Raw genomic sequence first — 17,506 nt, 5'->3', positions numbered from 1 at the left:
TTTATGTGACCGAATATAACAACACAACCCCACAGATTGAAAAAGCAGTTAAAAGTCATTGGTCCATCATCAAAACAGATCAAACACTACCATTTCGGGACACACAAGCACCGATGATGGCTTATAAGAGGGGACCAAACCTTAAACAACTCTTATTACGGCCTACACTCAACCCAGAAGCGGGTGAATCCACCATCAGGATCATGCAAAGGAAACCAGGGAGTTATCGCTGTGGGGGTTGCACCACCTGCAGCTCTATGATTACTGGCCCCACTGTGGCTCACCCTCATACAGGGAAAGCAATAAAAATCAAATGGAAATTACACTGCAGGATGGACCACCTTATCTACGTACTAATATGCCCCTGTGGCCTATATTATGTAGGATTAACCTCTAGAGTCTTCAGAGAGGATGGCCAACCATAGAGCATCAATCAGAGCAGCACTATCATCTGGCCAATCCGATAAACCAGTAGCATGCCACTTCCTGCTCAGGGGACATCAAGTATCATGTCTCAAGTGTAAAATAATAGACTGGGTACCTCCACCTGAATTTGGAGGAGATAGACTATCCAACCTCAGAAAAAGTGAAAGTTATTGGATCCTTAAATTGGACACTGTCGCACCACGTGGGCTTAACGAGTATTGCCCATTAAATATATTTCTCTAAATGTACATATACCCCTGTTATCCTATCATGTCAAGTATGTATGTGATGCAATTACTTAGCCTAGTACAACGCTCTGTATGAAGTTAATCCATAGCGCTAAAAATGGCTATTGGTCCTTTTTAATACGTTTATATCAGTGGTGCCATGTAACATACATAAATATGCATATGTAATTTATGAGTCATAATATTCTCGATAAGCATAGATCTATAATAGTGTAATGTGTAAACACTACTGTATAGAGTAGTGTGTACAACTGTATGTATATGCGTTTTTATGAATTTATATGTGTACATACATCACTCACCAGCTAAGAATCCATTATCAATAACAGTCCAGATAAAGAGATTGTACAACACTGTCTATTAATCTAATGCACCTACATAGCTATTAGGCATGCCACACTTCCGGTGGACATATCAGCATGCCTCACTTCCGGTGGCTATAGCAACCTGCCCCACTTCCGGTTACCGCGACCACATGTCCCACTTCCGGTGCCTAAGAGAAACTACATACACAGGGGACTATATCCAGCAATCTAGTAGCCTCAGAACCAGGCCCCCGCACATCTATTATTCCTCGCTTAGTAGAATCTGCAACTGATAACTACACAGTCAGTGCGCGCGTGCACTTCCGGTTGCGGTCAGGCGCGAGTGAGGAACTTCCGGGTGAGAGGTATAAATACCTCTAGCGGAGCTCCAACATTGAGATCCAATAACAGGACGGCATGCCATAGCACAGATCAACTGGAAGCAGGTAAGACCTAGCACCAGGAAGCTCTACCTGTAGTAGGAGCTAATAGCTGGTACAATATTGCTACTAATATTTACTATGTAGCCTTGAGCATACCTTACAGTGTTATGCAATGCGCTATACATCAATTGCAGACAGTGAGCTAACCAGACATTAGTGGTATGGGAATATGTACATGAGTATAAAACATGGTTGTCCATCTATGAAGTCACAACATAATGTCCCGTATATATGTACACATCAGCCATCCAGGCAAATGATACAAGACACAAAATGTCTGATCTAACACTAATGAGGATGCCACTGAGTACACAACCTATAGTGATCTATGTGTGTAAAGAGTCAATACAATCATCTATATTGAGCCCATATATACATAAGTTATACAGCTAATCGATATTAAACACTTGTATTCAGAACATATTTGGCACATACAAATGTTACGAATAATGATTTATATGTGTTAATTGTTGATGTAATTATTTGTATTGAGTGCATATAAGAGGACCAGTTAGACCATAAGCTGACTCTATTGTATCTACCCACAATTTAGTTAACAATTCTGATGTTAAGATTACTGATGCCGTGATAAAGGTCCAGCAAGAACCGAAACGTCTGCAAATTAATTTGGTATGCCTAATAAAACTGATTAATATTGCAACTGCTAACCAAGTCTGGAGAGTGTTTCCGTTTCATCACGTGATGACAACATAACTATATACATGGGAAACTGAAAAAGCTACCCTGGAAAGCACCCCAGTAATAAACATATACCTGATTGCGAGTGCCGGACAATGATATATATATATAGCAAAAAGGTCCACACTCACGTTTTGGTGTCAGTCTTGCTGGGGTCGCAGGCTCGAATGGGCTTAGTAGCTCCAAAACCATAAAAACATATTGAGCGCACTCTCCAGACTTGAAAGCGTAGAAAAGATTTTATTTAACAGAAAGCCAACATCAGTGATGACGTTTCAGTCCTTCCTAGGACTTTTCTCAAGTTCTTGACAAAAGTTCTTGACAAAAGTCTTAGGAAGGACTGAAACGTCATCACTGATGTTGGCTTTCTGTTAAATAAATCTTCTCTATGCTTTCAAGTCTGGTGAGAGGGCTCAATATGTTTATATATATATATATATATATATATATATATATATAAATGTCCTTATTTTGCTCGGCACTCCACGATAATATAAGCAGTGTCACCAGGTGCCTATCCCAAATAGTTCATGCAAAAAAAGTGGGAGACAGGATAACACTCAAGGCTAAATAATCCACTGAAAAAATGCAGGCACTTCAACTGCAATATAGGTTGTTTTTTTTTAGGTTGTCAGCGTTCCAGAGCTCTGCTCTTTTATCAAGACACATTGAATAAAACACAGTTAATACCTTTATAGAATGAACACCCATTGTGCATAACTCCATCAGCGCGGCTCCCTGCAGACCCGGTGATGTCATCAGCCATCGCCCCGGCAGTCACAGTCCCAGCAGCCCACAGGAGAGCCGGCTATCCATGTGACCCATCACCAAGGGTACAAGTAAACACTGTAAAACAAAACGAGATGCTGCATAAAAACACACATAAGTATAAGGAGCACATAAGTCATAGAGGGAAAGAGGTATTGGAGAAAAATATATATATAAACAACATATCAGTCAAAGAGGAACAGAATAAATAATCCCAACAAGGGGTCATAATATGCCAGAACAACATATCCAGGCAGATTGGAAAACAAAAAACCCTCACAGAGGAATAACCAAAATCTGATAGGGGACAGTCTATACAATAAACCTACAAGCACGATAGCAGACATAACCCTTAATTACAAAGCCTATCCACTATGTATACAGCATGAAAGAGAAAAAATTAAGAGTGTATTTATAATAAACAAGAAAAGGAGAGCTGCTCGTTCAGTCCATGCGGCTGGACCATGTTGAGGGTATAAATCCATCTTGACTCTCTTTGTAATAGGAGGCGCCCATGATCACCTCCTCGCTGTTGTACTTGAATTTGATCTATTTTATATTTAATGGTTGAAAGTCCATATTTATGGTCCCGAAAATGTCAGGCGACCGGCTGGTCCGAATCCTTCCCGTCAATGGCTGCCCGGATGGCAGATCTGTGGTGCAATCCGATCCTTGAATTGACGAGTGGTTTTATCCACATACATAAAGCCACATGGGCATCTGATGAAGTAAACGACAAATTTACTAGAACATGTCAGGGGAAATTTGATCTTAAATCTACTGCCGGTGTGAGGATGTGCAAAGGTATCCCCTATTTCAAGAGAACTGCACGTAATGCAGCCAAGACATTTGTTGTTCCCAGGTTTGCGAGTGAAGAAGTGGGAGGGATTGGGGTCCTTAAACCGTGAAATGTCATTATGGACTACGAAATCCTTAATATTTTTACCCCGTCTATATGCTGGCATAATAGATGAATTTTTCAAGACTGGTAGCAATGGGTCATGAACCACCACCGGCCATCGTTGCTTTGATTCGTGCATCAGTTTCTTATTGGATACTGAATAATCCAGTGTCCAAATAATCCTGTTACTTTGTTCAGTCTTTGTAGTAGATATCAAGCAATCAGATCTGGATAATGTCAACACCTTTTCCTTGGCTTTTTTTAACAGGCATGGAGGGTAACCTCTGGATAAAAACTGAAGTAGCATTATGTCAATTTGTTTTATGGCATCTTCAGGGTTACTGCATATATGAAAAACTCTCAAAAATTGAGAGAGTGGGAGACCCTGTTTGAGAGCTAGTGGATGTGCACTATCTGCAAGTAACAATGTATTTCTATCAGTCTCCTTTTTATAGACTGATGTGTGTAACTCATTCAATTCATTTAAGGAAACTGCTACATCTAAAAAATTATTTTTTTCATTACTATATTGATACGTAAATTTGATTGCAGAGTCCTTTAAGTTGATCATTTCCATCATGTCTGTGAGAGTCTTGTCACTGCCAGGCCACAGAAAAAATATATTATCTATATACCGGCCATAGCCTGATATATATTTAGAAAATGAAGGGTCATGAAAAAGTAGGTCTCTCTCCACCTCCACCATAAACAGGTTTGCGAAGCATGGGGCCACACAGGAACCCATTGCACAACCTGTTTTATGGATTAAAAATTTGCTGACTAAGAGGAAATAGTTCCGTGTTAGCGTCAACTCCAATAAGGCGAGAACAAAGTCAATATCCGGACCTGAATAAGATAAATTGTTGTTCAGTAATCTTCAAATTGCATTCAGTCCTCTGTCATGGGGAATGCTCGAATAGAGGCTTATTACGTCTACCGTGCAGAGCAGACAGTTGTTCGTGAGAGGTGTAAGACACTGTAATTTAAGAATAAAAGATGTAGTGTCCTTCAGCACTGTGGGTTGATTCTGAACAACTGGTTGCAACAGAGAGTCCAGATACTGGGAAATGGAATAATACAAAGAATCTCTTGCAGCTATGTTCGGGCGGCCCGGAGGTACTTGAGGGTTTTTATGCAGTTTTGGGATAGTGTATAGTACTGGAATTATTGGATGCTCGCGGACCACCATATCAGCAAGTTTTTTTGAAATAATAGAATTTGACACCGCTGCCGAGAGAATGTTATCCTACTCCTTCTTAAAGGTTGGAGTGGGGTCCCGCTGTAGCGCTTCATATACCGTTTGGTCAGACAATTGGCGGTTGATCTCCATACGGTAAGCCTCAATATCCTGAACCACTGTACCCCCACCTTTGTCGGTGGGGCGTATAATGATATCAGTATACTGGCAAAGATTACATAATGCCAGCTTCTCCTCAGTAGAACTGCAGTTCTAATTAACTTTCTCAATTGATTCGCTCATACAGTTAGAGAAATATTTCACAGCCATGTTGGTTGATTGGGGATCGAACAACCTATATTGCAGTTGAAGTGCCAGATTTTTTTTCAGTGGATTATTTAGCCTTGAGTGCCTTCCTGTCTCCCTCATATATATATATATATATATATATATATATATATATATATATTAGGGATGTGCAGGCTTGGTTTTACTCGGATTTACTCGGTTCTTATCACCACTTTACCGCAAATTCGGATTTATTATATTGGCTAACCAAAACACATGATAGGCGATAAATAAATAAAATGCCGTTTAAAGAGTCAGAGTAAATCCGAGTAAAATCGAACCCGCTCACCCCTAATATATATACACATATATAAATATAGAAACAACATAGAAAAAACAGCGGCACTCCCAGGACTTGTAAATAAGACTCAGGACTCCAAAAGGTCAAGTTCAGTAGAACTTGACCTTTTGGAGTCCTGAGTCTTATTTCAAGTCCTGTGAGTGCCGCTATTTTTTCTATGTTTATATTTTGGCCTTGTTAGACCATCAGAGGGCACCCGGGCACGTGTTTCTCTTATTGTGGAGTGCTGGCTTTATTAATATATATATAATATATATATATACAAAGTCAGAAATCCACTGCACTCACCACTCCAAGATTTGGGGTGCAGACCTGCACTCGCCATTCCGAGGCATGGGGTGCAAGTGGGTTGTGACCACATCTCTTACATAAATAAAAACAGAAAACTCAGCACTCACCATTGGTAAATCACTCACAAAATTATATAAAAATAATAAATGGGGTTTTGGTTCATGGATTGATCAGTTCATTTGTCATGATGTGGGCTGCAGGCTTAAATGCATTGATCAATCCATGAACCAAAACCCCAGTATTTATTTATATATTATTGTGAGTGATTTAACAATGGCAAGTGCTGAGTTTTCTAGTTTTTATATATATATATATATATATATATATATGTCTATACAGTAGTTTAATGGGGATGCGTTCAATATCCCAACAAAGGGGATGCCAGCGCGTAGAATACAGGTGCCGGAATCCCGACTTAACTTATTGAAAATACATTTTAACCCAGAACATTACATCATAGTTAATGAGAGGTTCAAAAACTGAGTTACTGCAAACACACCTAAATATATGACCAGCCTCTGAGAGGGGGCTTGCAAGCACTGCACAGATCCCAACTCTAGGTATGCACTCAGTTTGTCGCCATTCAGAATATTAACATTTACATGCATGTTGACATTCATAATGTCAATGATAACAATGTCGACATTTTTAAAATGTCGAGAGCCACAATGTCAATACCTGATTTTAGGGTTTAGGCTAGGCTGCAATTATGGTTAGATTAGGGTTAGTCTGTGGTTGGGGTTAGGCTTATGGTAAAATTGAATGGGAAATCCCATTGTTGACATACTGACATTAAACATGTCAATATTCTGGCAATATTTCAAAATAGAATTTAAAGCACCCAAAAAAATGTGCGGGATGTACTCCATGGCAGGATTGCAATGGGTTTGTGATGAGATAGTGGTTTAGAAACCTCTGGGGATTGATGACGGCTTCTATTTAGAAGGTCAAAATTAACTTTAGTAAATACTGCCTTTTGTGATTAGAACCTGCCGTAAATCCATGTCGAGTTCTGACGGATTTTATATGATTTCAAGCCAGTTCATTAATAAATTTACTGCCAAGTATGCAAACCACAATGTTACAATAAACTATATGGCTCAAATCTCCACTAATACTGCAGACGTCTTTCTAACTGTCTGTGAGACAGTGTGCATTCTCTGTGGCAATTAGCGAGTGGCTCTGTAGACAGATCTTGCCAAATCTCTGTCTTATCTAAAGATGAAAGAGTGTGTTGATCTTAGTTTATCATCCATTTAGGTGTTTTATTTTTCCTGTGTTCTAAATCCAAGAGCAATGACTTTGATAATTAATTTCCAGACATAAAAATCATCTATTTACAAGATGTTATAGTGTTTCAGCGGCAATTATAAAAAAAAAATTTCAAGGCATTTAAACATTAATTTTTATTGCATCAAAAATGCTTACAATATTAATATCAGTAAAGCTTGTGTAGTAACATTGCATGTACTGTAGATACACAAAGTATCTGAAAAAAATTGGGGGGTTATCAACCCTGGAGACCCTTTGACTCCAAACAAACTGTAAAGCAAAAGCTCTTTGTGAATTACAGCACTGGTAATAATGTTGACATGGATTAAATCATCAGATATGAATTAAACATGTTTTTGTATCTTGCATGCACCCCGTGTTCCTGCTATTTCATTAGCTCTATACTTCTAGAGAGCCAGACTGCAATGACAAGGTGTTGTCTAATGATTATTAGAATGTCAGTCACAGCCATAACATTTTTGTTGATTAAATGTGTATCAGTTTATACAGTGGTACCAAACATGAGGTACACTGACAAACAGATCATTACTGACCAACTGTCCTCCCCTTCACCAATTGATTCCCTAACACAGTAAAGTTAATAGATATATTTGTTCTCGCTTTCCCACAACTCAGCAAGTCCCCAATCAAAGTAAAGATAAAAAAAACACTTCACTTCACCTCCAGGAGAACACTGCAGTAACTGCTGGATTTACTTGAAGAAAGCACTGTGATAACATATTAGTTATACTTTGCTAACTATGGGCCTGATTCAGACCCACTCGCGAGCGGCTGTCCGCTCGCAAGTGGGTCGATGTTATGGACTGAGCATGCGCACGACGGAGGGAGCTCCGTTGTGCGCATGCGCCAGACGCGACGAGCGAAGGAAAGTCCTTCGCTCGTTGTGTCCGATCAAAGGGGGCGTGCTGTCAATGTTGATTGACAGCACGCCCCCTTTGGTGGGCGTGCCGGGGGCGTGCCTCCCTGACGGGGGCGTTCCCACGGGAACGCCTCCCGTCAGAAGCCGGCCCACTGACATCACTAGTGATGTCAGTGGGAGTGATTTTGGCTCTGATAGAGCCAAAATCACTCCGGAGCTTGCGGTTGAAAACCTCAACCGCAGGCTCCGGCTCGCAAATTCGATGGTCGCGATGGTCTCGACCATCGCGACCATCACAATGCACGCTCGTATAGCCTGTGGGTGGTGACCCACAGCTATACGAGCGTCCAGGAGGACGCTCCATGAAAATGGAGCCCGGCCCTCATTCAGAGCGTGCGCTCTGCTCAGAGCGTACGGCTCTGAATGAGGGCCTATATCAGTAGCTATTCCCATATTGTAAAAAAAGAGCATATGCAGTAGCGTATCTGTAATGGGTACAGGGTGTGCAATGCACACAGGCACCTGGGTTAAGTGGAGCCCCCACACCGTACATCCAGCACCCAGAACAGACCCCACTGTGTGCCATGCAGGGGTCACGACTCCCCACTATACATTCTGCTGTGCTCCCTATCCCTCCCTTGGCCCTGTAATTAATATTGATCTGCCTTGATTACTGCTCCATTCATTCAGATGATGTTTTCATCATGCCCACCAGAATAATCAGAATATTGACAACCTTATTTATATTATGTATAGAAATATTTATTATATGTATAATTATAATATTTAGTCAATGGCAGTGCAGAAACAACAGGTGGAAGTAGCTAAGAGAAATTTGGGGTTTTGTTAAGTTGCTAAAATTCAAAAAATATCTAATGGAACAAAAATGACACAAATGTAATTACTGTACATGATATAATATAATATATATGTATATGTATATGTTCAGAAATATTGAACACCAGAGTGGTCAAGCCTTCTTAAATGTAATATGTCATAAATTAAATATTTATACTGATCTAAAGCAGAATATATTCCATGTAATGATGTTTTTGTCCATCTTATATTTAGGTTGGAAATGCTGGTTAGAGCACGGAACAAAGCACGCATTAAAGCATGCTACATCTTGATTGCTATCACTATCGTGTCATGCTTCGCTGTGATTGTGTCCGGTAAAAAGGTAAGAAAGATTAAAACGAAGTCATTTCTCTTAGGCAACATCTAGATGTACTCTTCTATATTACTATTTTTAGCCATCACACAATCCTCAAGTAAACAAGTCTACATTAAAGGATTTATAAATCACTAAGCACGATTACACAATTTTATAACTCCTTTGGCTGATTTGCTGTTCTGGAAAATCTGAAGTTGCGAGACAGCATCTGACCAGCTGGACAATGAAAATTATAATATCTAAATAATGTTTTGGTTTAGTAACAGAACCAGTACCTTTTGTATTTACACTAATTTAAGGTAATGTAACAAAGTATACTTTAATTATAGGGTAAACTAACATTCAATGCAGTTACAGATGGTACTCTTGCTATATATATATATATATATATATTGTGACACAGTTAGGTTAGGGGGTCCCTCTCCTGGGTAGAGGACTCCTTCCTTACACACACACACACAGCAGCAGGGAAGCAGCACACCAGTCTGGATGCAAGTACAAGCTGGTCGGCGCCAGTCTTTATTGTACAATGTCAGAAATAACACAAAGAAAACATAAACGTAAATCCTAGCCCTGTCGGGGCACTAACTTCACAGGTAGTTCCCTCACTACCAGAACCTGGCAGGGCCTAATGCCCTCGCCAGCAACAAAGCACAGCACAGTACTCACAGATAGGTTTTCCAAGTGTCTCTGAGCAAACTCCCTGTCTGCTCTCCCATGTGAGACAATCAGCCCTCAACACACTAGGCTTATATTGGCCACTCTCAGGTGGGAACCCAATCAAGCCTGTTACCAGGCTGCAAGAACCAAAACCTGGAGTGGCCGTGGGTGGAGCCCTCCCTCTCCTCTCACCCACAACCCCCAGGTCCCAAACCGGCTTTTCAAAAAGCCGAAACTCAAGCCTGCTACAGTGCAGACTTTCTCCTGGGGGTTTAGAACACATAAGACAGGAATCTGGGACCAATGTACCTGCCACAGACCACTTTACCAGTGATCCTATCACATATCCCCCCCCCTTTGTTTCGACCTGTGGGCCGGAACAACTGAAGCCCCCAAACAATGAACGCGTGACAACGCGTCTACATTGGCCAGCTGGCTTCCTGGCCTGTGTTCCACTGAAAATTTAAAAGTTTGTAACGCCAAGAACCATCTCGTAATTCTCGCATTACTGTCCTTATTTTCAGACATCCACTTCAGAGGGGCATGGTCAGTGATCAATTTGAACTTTCTTCCGACCAAGTAGTACCTGAGAGCCTCTAACGCCCACTTTATGGCCAACGCCTCCTTCTCCACTGTGGCATAGTTTCTCTCATGTACATTCAACTTTCTGCTAAGATAGAAAATAGGGTGTTCCTCACCCTCCTTGTTCTGGGACAGGACCACTCCTATACCTACTTCTGATGCATCGGTTTGAACTATGAATTCCCTTTCAAAATTAGGAGTCATCAGGACTGGTTGGGAACACAACGCTACTTTCAACTCCTGAAAAGCTTTCTCTGCCTCAGGACTCCATTCTACCATGACTTTTTGTTTGCCTTTGGTCAGGTCAGTCAGTGGGACTGCCATGGTGGCAAAGTTGGGTATAAACCTCCTGTAGTACCCCGTAATTCCCAAGAAGGCTCTCACCTGCTTCTTATTCAGAGGCCGTGGCCAGTTTTGTATGGCATCAACTTTATTGAGCTGAGGCTTTATCAGGCCTCTGCCAATGGTGTATCCCAGATATTTTACTTCCTCCATGCCTAGACAACACTTTTTTGGGTTGGCTGTCAAACCTGCCTTATAGATGGAGTCCAACACTGCTTGTACCCTGGGTAAGTGAGACTGCCAATCAGGACTATGAACGACCACGTCATCCAGATAAGCAGCCGCATACCATCTATGGGGCCTTAGAATCCTGTCCATCATTCTTTGGAAGGTAGCAGGTGCCCCATGTAGCCCGAAGGGCAACATCTTGTACTGAAACAAGCCCTCTGGCGCTGAAAAAGCTGTCTTTTGTTTGGCGCTCTCGGTTAACGGTACTTGCCAATACCCTTTGGTTAGGTCAAGAGTGGTTAAATACCTTGCCGTCCCTAGTCTCTCAATTAGTTCATCCACTCTTGGCATCGGGTAGGCATCGAATTTTGAAACACTGTTCAACTTTCGGAAGTCATTGCAGAAACGCACACTCCCGTCGGGCTTTGGAATCAACACAATGGGACTTGACCATTCACTATGTGATTCTTCAATAACCCCTAACTCTAGCATATTTTTAATTTCTTTCGACACCGATTCTCTTTGTGCTTCTGGTAACCCATAGGGTAGGGCTTTAGATTAACTTTAACCCCTCGGTCAGTGATGATGTCATGTTTAATGACCGAGGTTTTCCCAGGTACGTCAGAGAACAGCACCCTATTTCTAATCAGAAACTCCTTGACCTCTTGTTGTTGAATTGCCGACAGGGTTTTTGCCACTGTCACTTCGGGAACTAAGGGCCCTGGACTTACTGGAGGGTCTCGGACGGCCGACAGTACCGTTCTATCTTTCCAGGGCTTTAACAGATTTATATGGTAAATCTGTTCCGGCTTTCTTTTCCCCGGCTGGTAAACTTTGTAATTGACCTGTTCCACTTTTTCTAAGATTTCAAAGGGCCCTTGCCATTTAGCCAAAAGGTTATTTTCCACAGTGGGAACCAATACTAACACTCTGTCCCCAGGAGCAAAGCTGCGTAACCGAGAATTGCGGTTGTATACCCTCTGCTGAGCCTGTTGAGCCTGTTCCAGGTGCTCTCTCACTATCGGCACTACCGCAGCAATTCTCTCCTGCATTTGAGAAACATACTCAATCACCGTTTTGTAAGGACTAGACTGCCCCTCCCATGTCTCTTTGGCAATGTCTAGTAACCCCCTTGGGTGTCTCCCATACAACAAGTCGAAGGGTGAAAACCCGGTGGAGCACTGGGGAACTTCTCTTATGGCCAACAATAAATACGGCAATAAGTAGTCCCAATCCCTACCATCCTTGTCGACCACTTTCCTAAGCATGTGTTTTAACGTCTTGTTAAACCTCTCGACCAGCCCATCGGTTTGGGGGTGATAAACCGAAGTTCTTAACTGTTCAATTTTGAACAGGCGGCATAACTCTTTCATGACTTTGGACATAAACGGTGTACCCTGGTCAGTTAGTATCTCCTTAGGTATACCCAGCCTGCTAAAGACATGAACTAGCTCTCTGGAAATGGTCTTGGTTGACGTATTGCGCAACGGGATCGCTTCCAGGTACCTGGTAGCGTAATCCATTATGACCAGAATATACTGGTGTCCCCTGGCAGACTTCATTAAGGGTCCAACCAAATCCACCGCTATTCTTTCAAACGGCACCTCTATGATAGGCAATGGAACTAGTGGACCCTTAAAATGTGGCCTGGGAGCATGATACTGACACTCAGGGCAGGATGCACAAAAGTCAGATACCTCTTTATGAAGCCCGGGCCAGAAAAACCTCTGCATTATTCGCTCAGTGGTTTTCTCTACCCCTAGATGGCCTGCCGTTATATGACCATGGGCCAGATCCAACACTGTTCTTCTGTAGGCTTTGGGAACTATTAGTTGTTCCGCAACATCTTCCCCCTTCTTAGTCACCTGATATAACAAATCCTGACACATTGCCATGTGGGGATAGGACAAAGGACTATCAGGGTCTACGGGTTTACCATCAACTACTTTTACATTCTCCCTGGCTTTTAGGGTCATTCAACTGCTCCACGGCAAAGACCTCTCTTCTGACCTCTAAATCAGGCAGACGATCACCTGGCCCAACAACACTTCCCACCTCAATGGGAGGCACATCAGTTGGCGGGCCACTGTCACGTTCCGCATTCTCTAGTTCGCCAACCATAGTAGAAAAAGGGAATAACTCTGACTCAGAAGAAACTCCCTCCTCCACTACATCGACAACCTTCTCAAATGGATCGGGGTTGTTCACCTCTGGAACAAAACGGCTTTCCCACAACTTCCAGAAGTGAGCAAAGTCTCTCCCCAATATTGCATCATACACCAGACCATGCACCAAACCCACAGAAACTATAGCAGAGCCACATGGTGTCTCGATGTTCACCTCGGCCGTAACATAATATCGAGTATCCCACAACCCCCAGGTCCCAAACTGGCTTTTCAAAAAGCCGAAACTCAAGCCTGCTACAGTGCAGACTTTCTCCTGGGGGTTTAGAACACATAAGACAGGAATCTGGGACCAATGTACCTGCCACAGACCACTTTACCAGTGATCCTATCACAATATATATATATATATATATATATATGTATATATATATATACACACAGTATATAGATTTATATATATACACACAGTATATATATATATATATATATATTTTTTTTTTTTATTTTTTTTTTTTAAGGAAGCAACCCTCATTGAACTAGTAGATTTGAAGGGGCACCCACAATCATGATGTTGGCCCCTGGCATGATCTTGTCTCCAGCACACTGCATCCTGAATGTATTTATTCTGAGTGTGCTTGATGTCTGTCTCAAGGAGTTCATTGTATAAGCCAGGAACTCAGAATGACAGTACTCCATGTGCAGTAGCATGAATATTAAATAAAGTGTTGTTTTGGCAGCAGTTGGTGCAACAAATATTCACCTGAACTTAGGGTTGAACAGTGGTCAAGTAAATATATCCGCAAGGAATGGTAGGTTCATATCATGTTATGTTGTTTGGTTAGCATACACAATAAAACATATACAATAGGAGCACTAAATCCTTGAAGAAACCATTGGTCCCATAGATTAGGCAAAGAAAGGCTACTACAAGGGTGCATGGTGTACATAATTAAATGTACCAGGAAAGACTAATGGATCTCATTATGTATAGCATGGAGCACAGAAAGCAAAGAGGGATATGACAGGCTGTCAAAAATGTAAAAAAAAATAAGATTTAGTAAGACAGCATTCTACAGAGGAAGAGAAGTAGTAGAACAAGAGACTGTGCACTAAAACCTGAGCAAATGGGGGATTTTGAGGAAGACAACCTATAGAAATAGTAGTAGTTAAGAGGAATAGCTTTCCAATAAAGGTGGCAGACTAATGCTGGGTACACACTGCACAGATATATCTGCAGATCTGTAGATGATGGTTGTTCACATACCCTGAACGACCATCATCTTCCAGACAATGGTTGGATTGCCCATTTGGCTACAGGTGATATTGATTTTCCAGATTCAAATGAGTCTTTGGAACCGGTGGATAACTATGACATGCTTTAACCTTTCTTTTATAAAGTATTCCTGAGTGATGGAGTAGGTGTAGTGCCATATGATGTTTGTTGAACATGCAGAATACATCCAGCCAACCCTAATTAAAACACTGTTATATCTGAGTAAACAGCAGTATGGCAGCACTTATCAACAAATCATCTACCTGCTGTATGTGTAAGTCAGCTGGAACTGCACTGTGGATTACAGCTATCTTGTTTTAACAATTACTGTACACAGTCACAATTTTATTCCTATACTGGCTGATGTGACCGGTTTCACGTGGGTAGATCTTAGATATTTCCATTTCCTTCATCCAATTTTGACTTAACTTATATGCTTAGTTTATTTTATGCCTCTGGGGTAAAGGAGCGTAGTGGTATCCATTTAAATAAATTTAGTTTTTTAAACTATTTTTAATATGAATAAATTGAAGGTGAGTTAAAAGACCTATGTAAACACTTTTTTTCTCTACTTAAGGATTTTTTTGTAAACCGCATTGGTGTTACTCTCCTCAGATGCTAGGATCACCAGGCTGCCATAACTTCTTCAGCTCGAGTTCCCCTACTGGCAGAGTCTGCTGGAACTCTCCATCTACAGTAGTAGCACAGTGATGCCCCCATCACTCCATAGTTGCCCCTGATGTCTTTGAGGGTTCTGCTCAGTTCCTCAAAACCCCACTTTTGCACCATAGTACTCTCATCCCAGACAATGAGTTTACATTCCTGCAGCACTTGAACAATGTTGCTTTGTCACCCAATCATCTCAGTCGAGAGGAAACATTTTAAACCTTAAGATGAATTTTGAAAGATCCCTGCTTAGTGGGTGCTTAGGTCATGAAAGAAATATACTACCTAAATTTCATGTTTCTAGGTCCAGGGGTTTGAGCTGGATGTTGATACGTCAGTGAGTCAGGACATTTGTTTTTATATAATAATATAATATGAAATTTAAACACATTGAGCTAAATATACAAAAGTTTCTTTATTGCAAACAAAGCGGTTAATTGGATTATGATAAGTGAAAAGTTCACAGCTACTGTTAATGATTCTCACTGTACATATCTGAGAATTTTTGTCACTGTGGACTAGGCTAATTTAGTGGCTGGCAGTGCCATGGAAATCAATGTTTAGGATTTGATATAGAACTAGGTGAGAAAAGGAAATTTAAATAAAATCAACATCCATTCAATGTACTCACAGAGGCCTAACATCTAGGTATCGTCCTCTTCGAGATGTAGTCATAATCCTGGCTGTCAGAATCCCGGGCCCTCCACCACCACCGCCTGCTTTCCAATGGTAAGTAGTAAGGTTAGGGAGAGTGTTAGGTTTAGGCACTAAGGAGAGGGTGAGTTGCTTGGGGGAAGGGTTAGGCACTAGGGGAGGGTTAAGTTTAGGCACTAGAAGGAGAGGGTTAGGTTTAGGCAGCAGGGGGAGAGAGGGTTAGGAGTAGGGGTAGGGATAGGAGAAGGGTTAGGATACCTACAGGCAGATGTCGGTATCCTAACCCTGTCAGGATACCGGCATCAGGATTCTGACCGCCGAGATCCCGAGCGCCGGCATGACGTACAGAACCCTTCTCTTCACCCACCAAGGTTTTGTATTGTCCTCTTTCTCCCTATGTTTTGTGTATTTTGTATATTGTCCTCTCCCACCCCCCATGATTTGTAATGTCCTTTGTCCCTCTTCCTATGTTTTGTGTATTGGCCTCTGCCCCCTCCCCATGCTGTGTATTGTCCTCTGAAACACCCCATATGTTTTGTATTGTGCTCCCCACCCTGTGGAAAACTTACCTTAGCATGAATCGGTCAGTGCCCCAGTAGATCACCCCGACAGCTCGTGTTACCAGCCAGATACAGAGTCACAATCGCCTGGCAGGCGGCAGGTGCCTAAAGGTCCGGAAGGTAAAGTGTAACAGCTTACTGGCCTGTACCTCCTTACTTAAACAACTGATATCCTCTGGGCCTATTTTCAATAGAGGGCCTGGAGCTGCAGCTCCACCTGCCCCATTGCTAATCCGGCCATGGGTGCAGCTGATCTGCCACTGATTGAAAGAATATGATTGGTGACACAATCCTTTCAATAGATTGTTGACATGTGTGGAGGCATAAATTGGGTGTTGAATTTGTGTTCAGGTCTCCAGTAGGATTGTGTCAACAGTCTTGTCTGCAGTTGGATCTCCGGAGGATTGGTCAAGTGTGTACCCTTAATTAGTCATTCAGTGTCACATCAGATTTATAATTTGCTTTATCCATTCTTTCTAAATTAAAAACTGCAGATATAATGGAGGGAGGTGTCTGAAGGGGTAATGGTGACAGTATTAAATTTCTTATATAGTCCTTACCTAAAGATTTTGTTCAGATTCTTTTACTGAAGATGTTGCTGTTCAGGACCTTATTGGAAGATGTAATCCAAAGTCCATATCAGTAGTCGTTTTTTAAATCACTTAAATAAAGCAAAAACTAATCACACAGGACAAAATGTCATAAAAAAATGGCGGCCAGTAGCTGGGCATTCTTTATATAAGGGTGTGACCTGCACTATGACATCACAATGCATTCAGGCAGCAGCAAGAAATGGCTGTAGCTTAGATCAGCTCTGGGCCCAGATTACCTGCAGCAGCAGCACGCTGGTGAGAATAGAAGAGCTGAGGCTTAGAAGGTGGCAGAGTAACTCAGTGCAGGGAGAAGGCCAGGCCACGTAGGTGGCATGAGCCCCATAGGTGGCATTGGCCCTGTAGCAGCACCATTCTCTGCCCCTACTTTAGCTATGCCTTTGCCTTTGACTGGCAATTGGTCTGCCAAAGATTACAACAGTATGTACGGCGAAATAATCCTTTCAGTAGATCGTTTCAGCAGATGCAGATCTAAGATCTGCTGCAAAATTAGACAGGTGTGGAGGCATATATTGGGTGTTGAATCTGCGTCCATGTCTCCAGTAGGATTGTGTCAACAGTCTGGTTTGGAGTTTTATCCCAGTAGGATTGGACTAGTGTGTATGCATTTAAAGTCACGCAACGTCATATC

The 17,506-nt window shown here is 41.8% G+C and overlaps 1 protein-coding gene across 1 annotated transcript in view; it reads left to right on the top strand.

The window, feature by feature from the left end:
• FAM162B (family with sequence similarity 162 member B) overlaps positions 1 to 17,506 on the top strand; it is a 48,674-nt gene that overhangs the window by 11,122 nt on the left and 20,046 nt on the right. The window contains exon 3 of the mRNA XM_088480995.1: positions 9,131 to 9,239. Coding sequence (XP_088337121.1) covers positions 9,131 to 9,239 — 109 coding nt within the window. The remainder of the gene's footprint in view (positions 1 to 9,130; positions 9,240 to 17,506) is intronic.

The sequence above is a fragment of the Taudactylus pleione genome, unplaced genomic scaffold (genome assembly GCF_031769625.1).
Source record: "Taudactylus pleione unplaced genomic scaffold, aTauple2 ptg000259l, whole genome shotgun sequence".
Taxonomy (NCBI): domain Eukaryota; kingdom Metazoa; phylum Chordata; class Amphibia; order Anura; family Myobatrachidae; genus Taudactylus; species Taudactylus pleione.
This window is presented reverse-complemented; position numbering and strand designations above follow the sequence as displayed.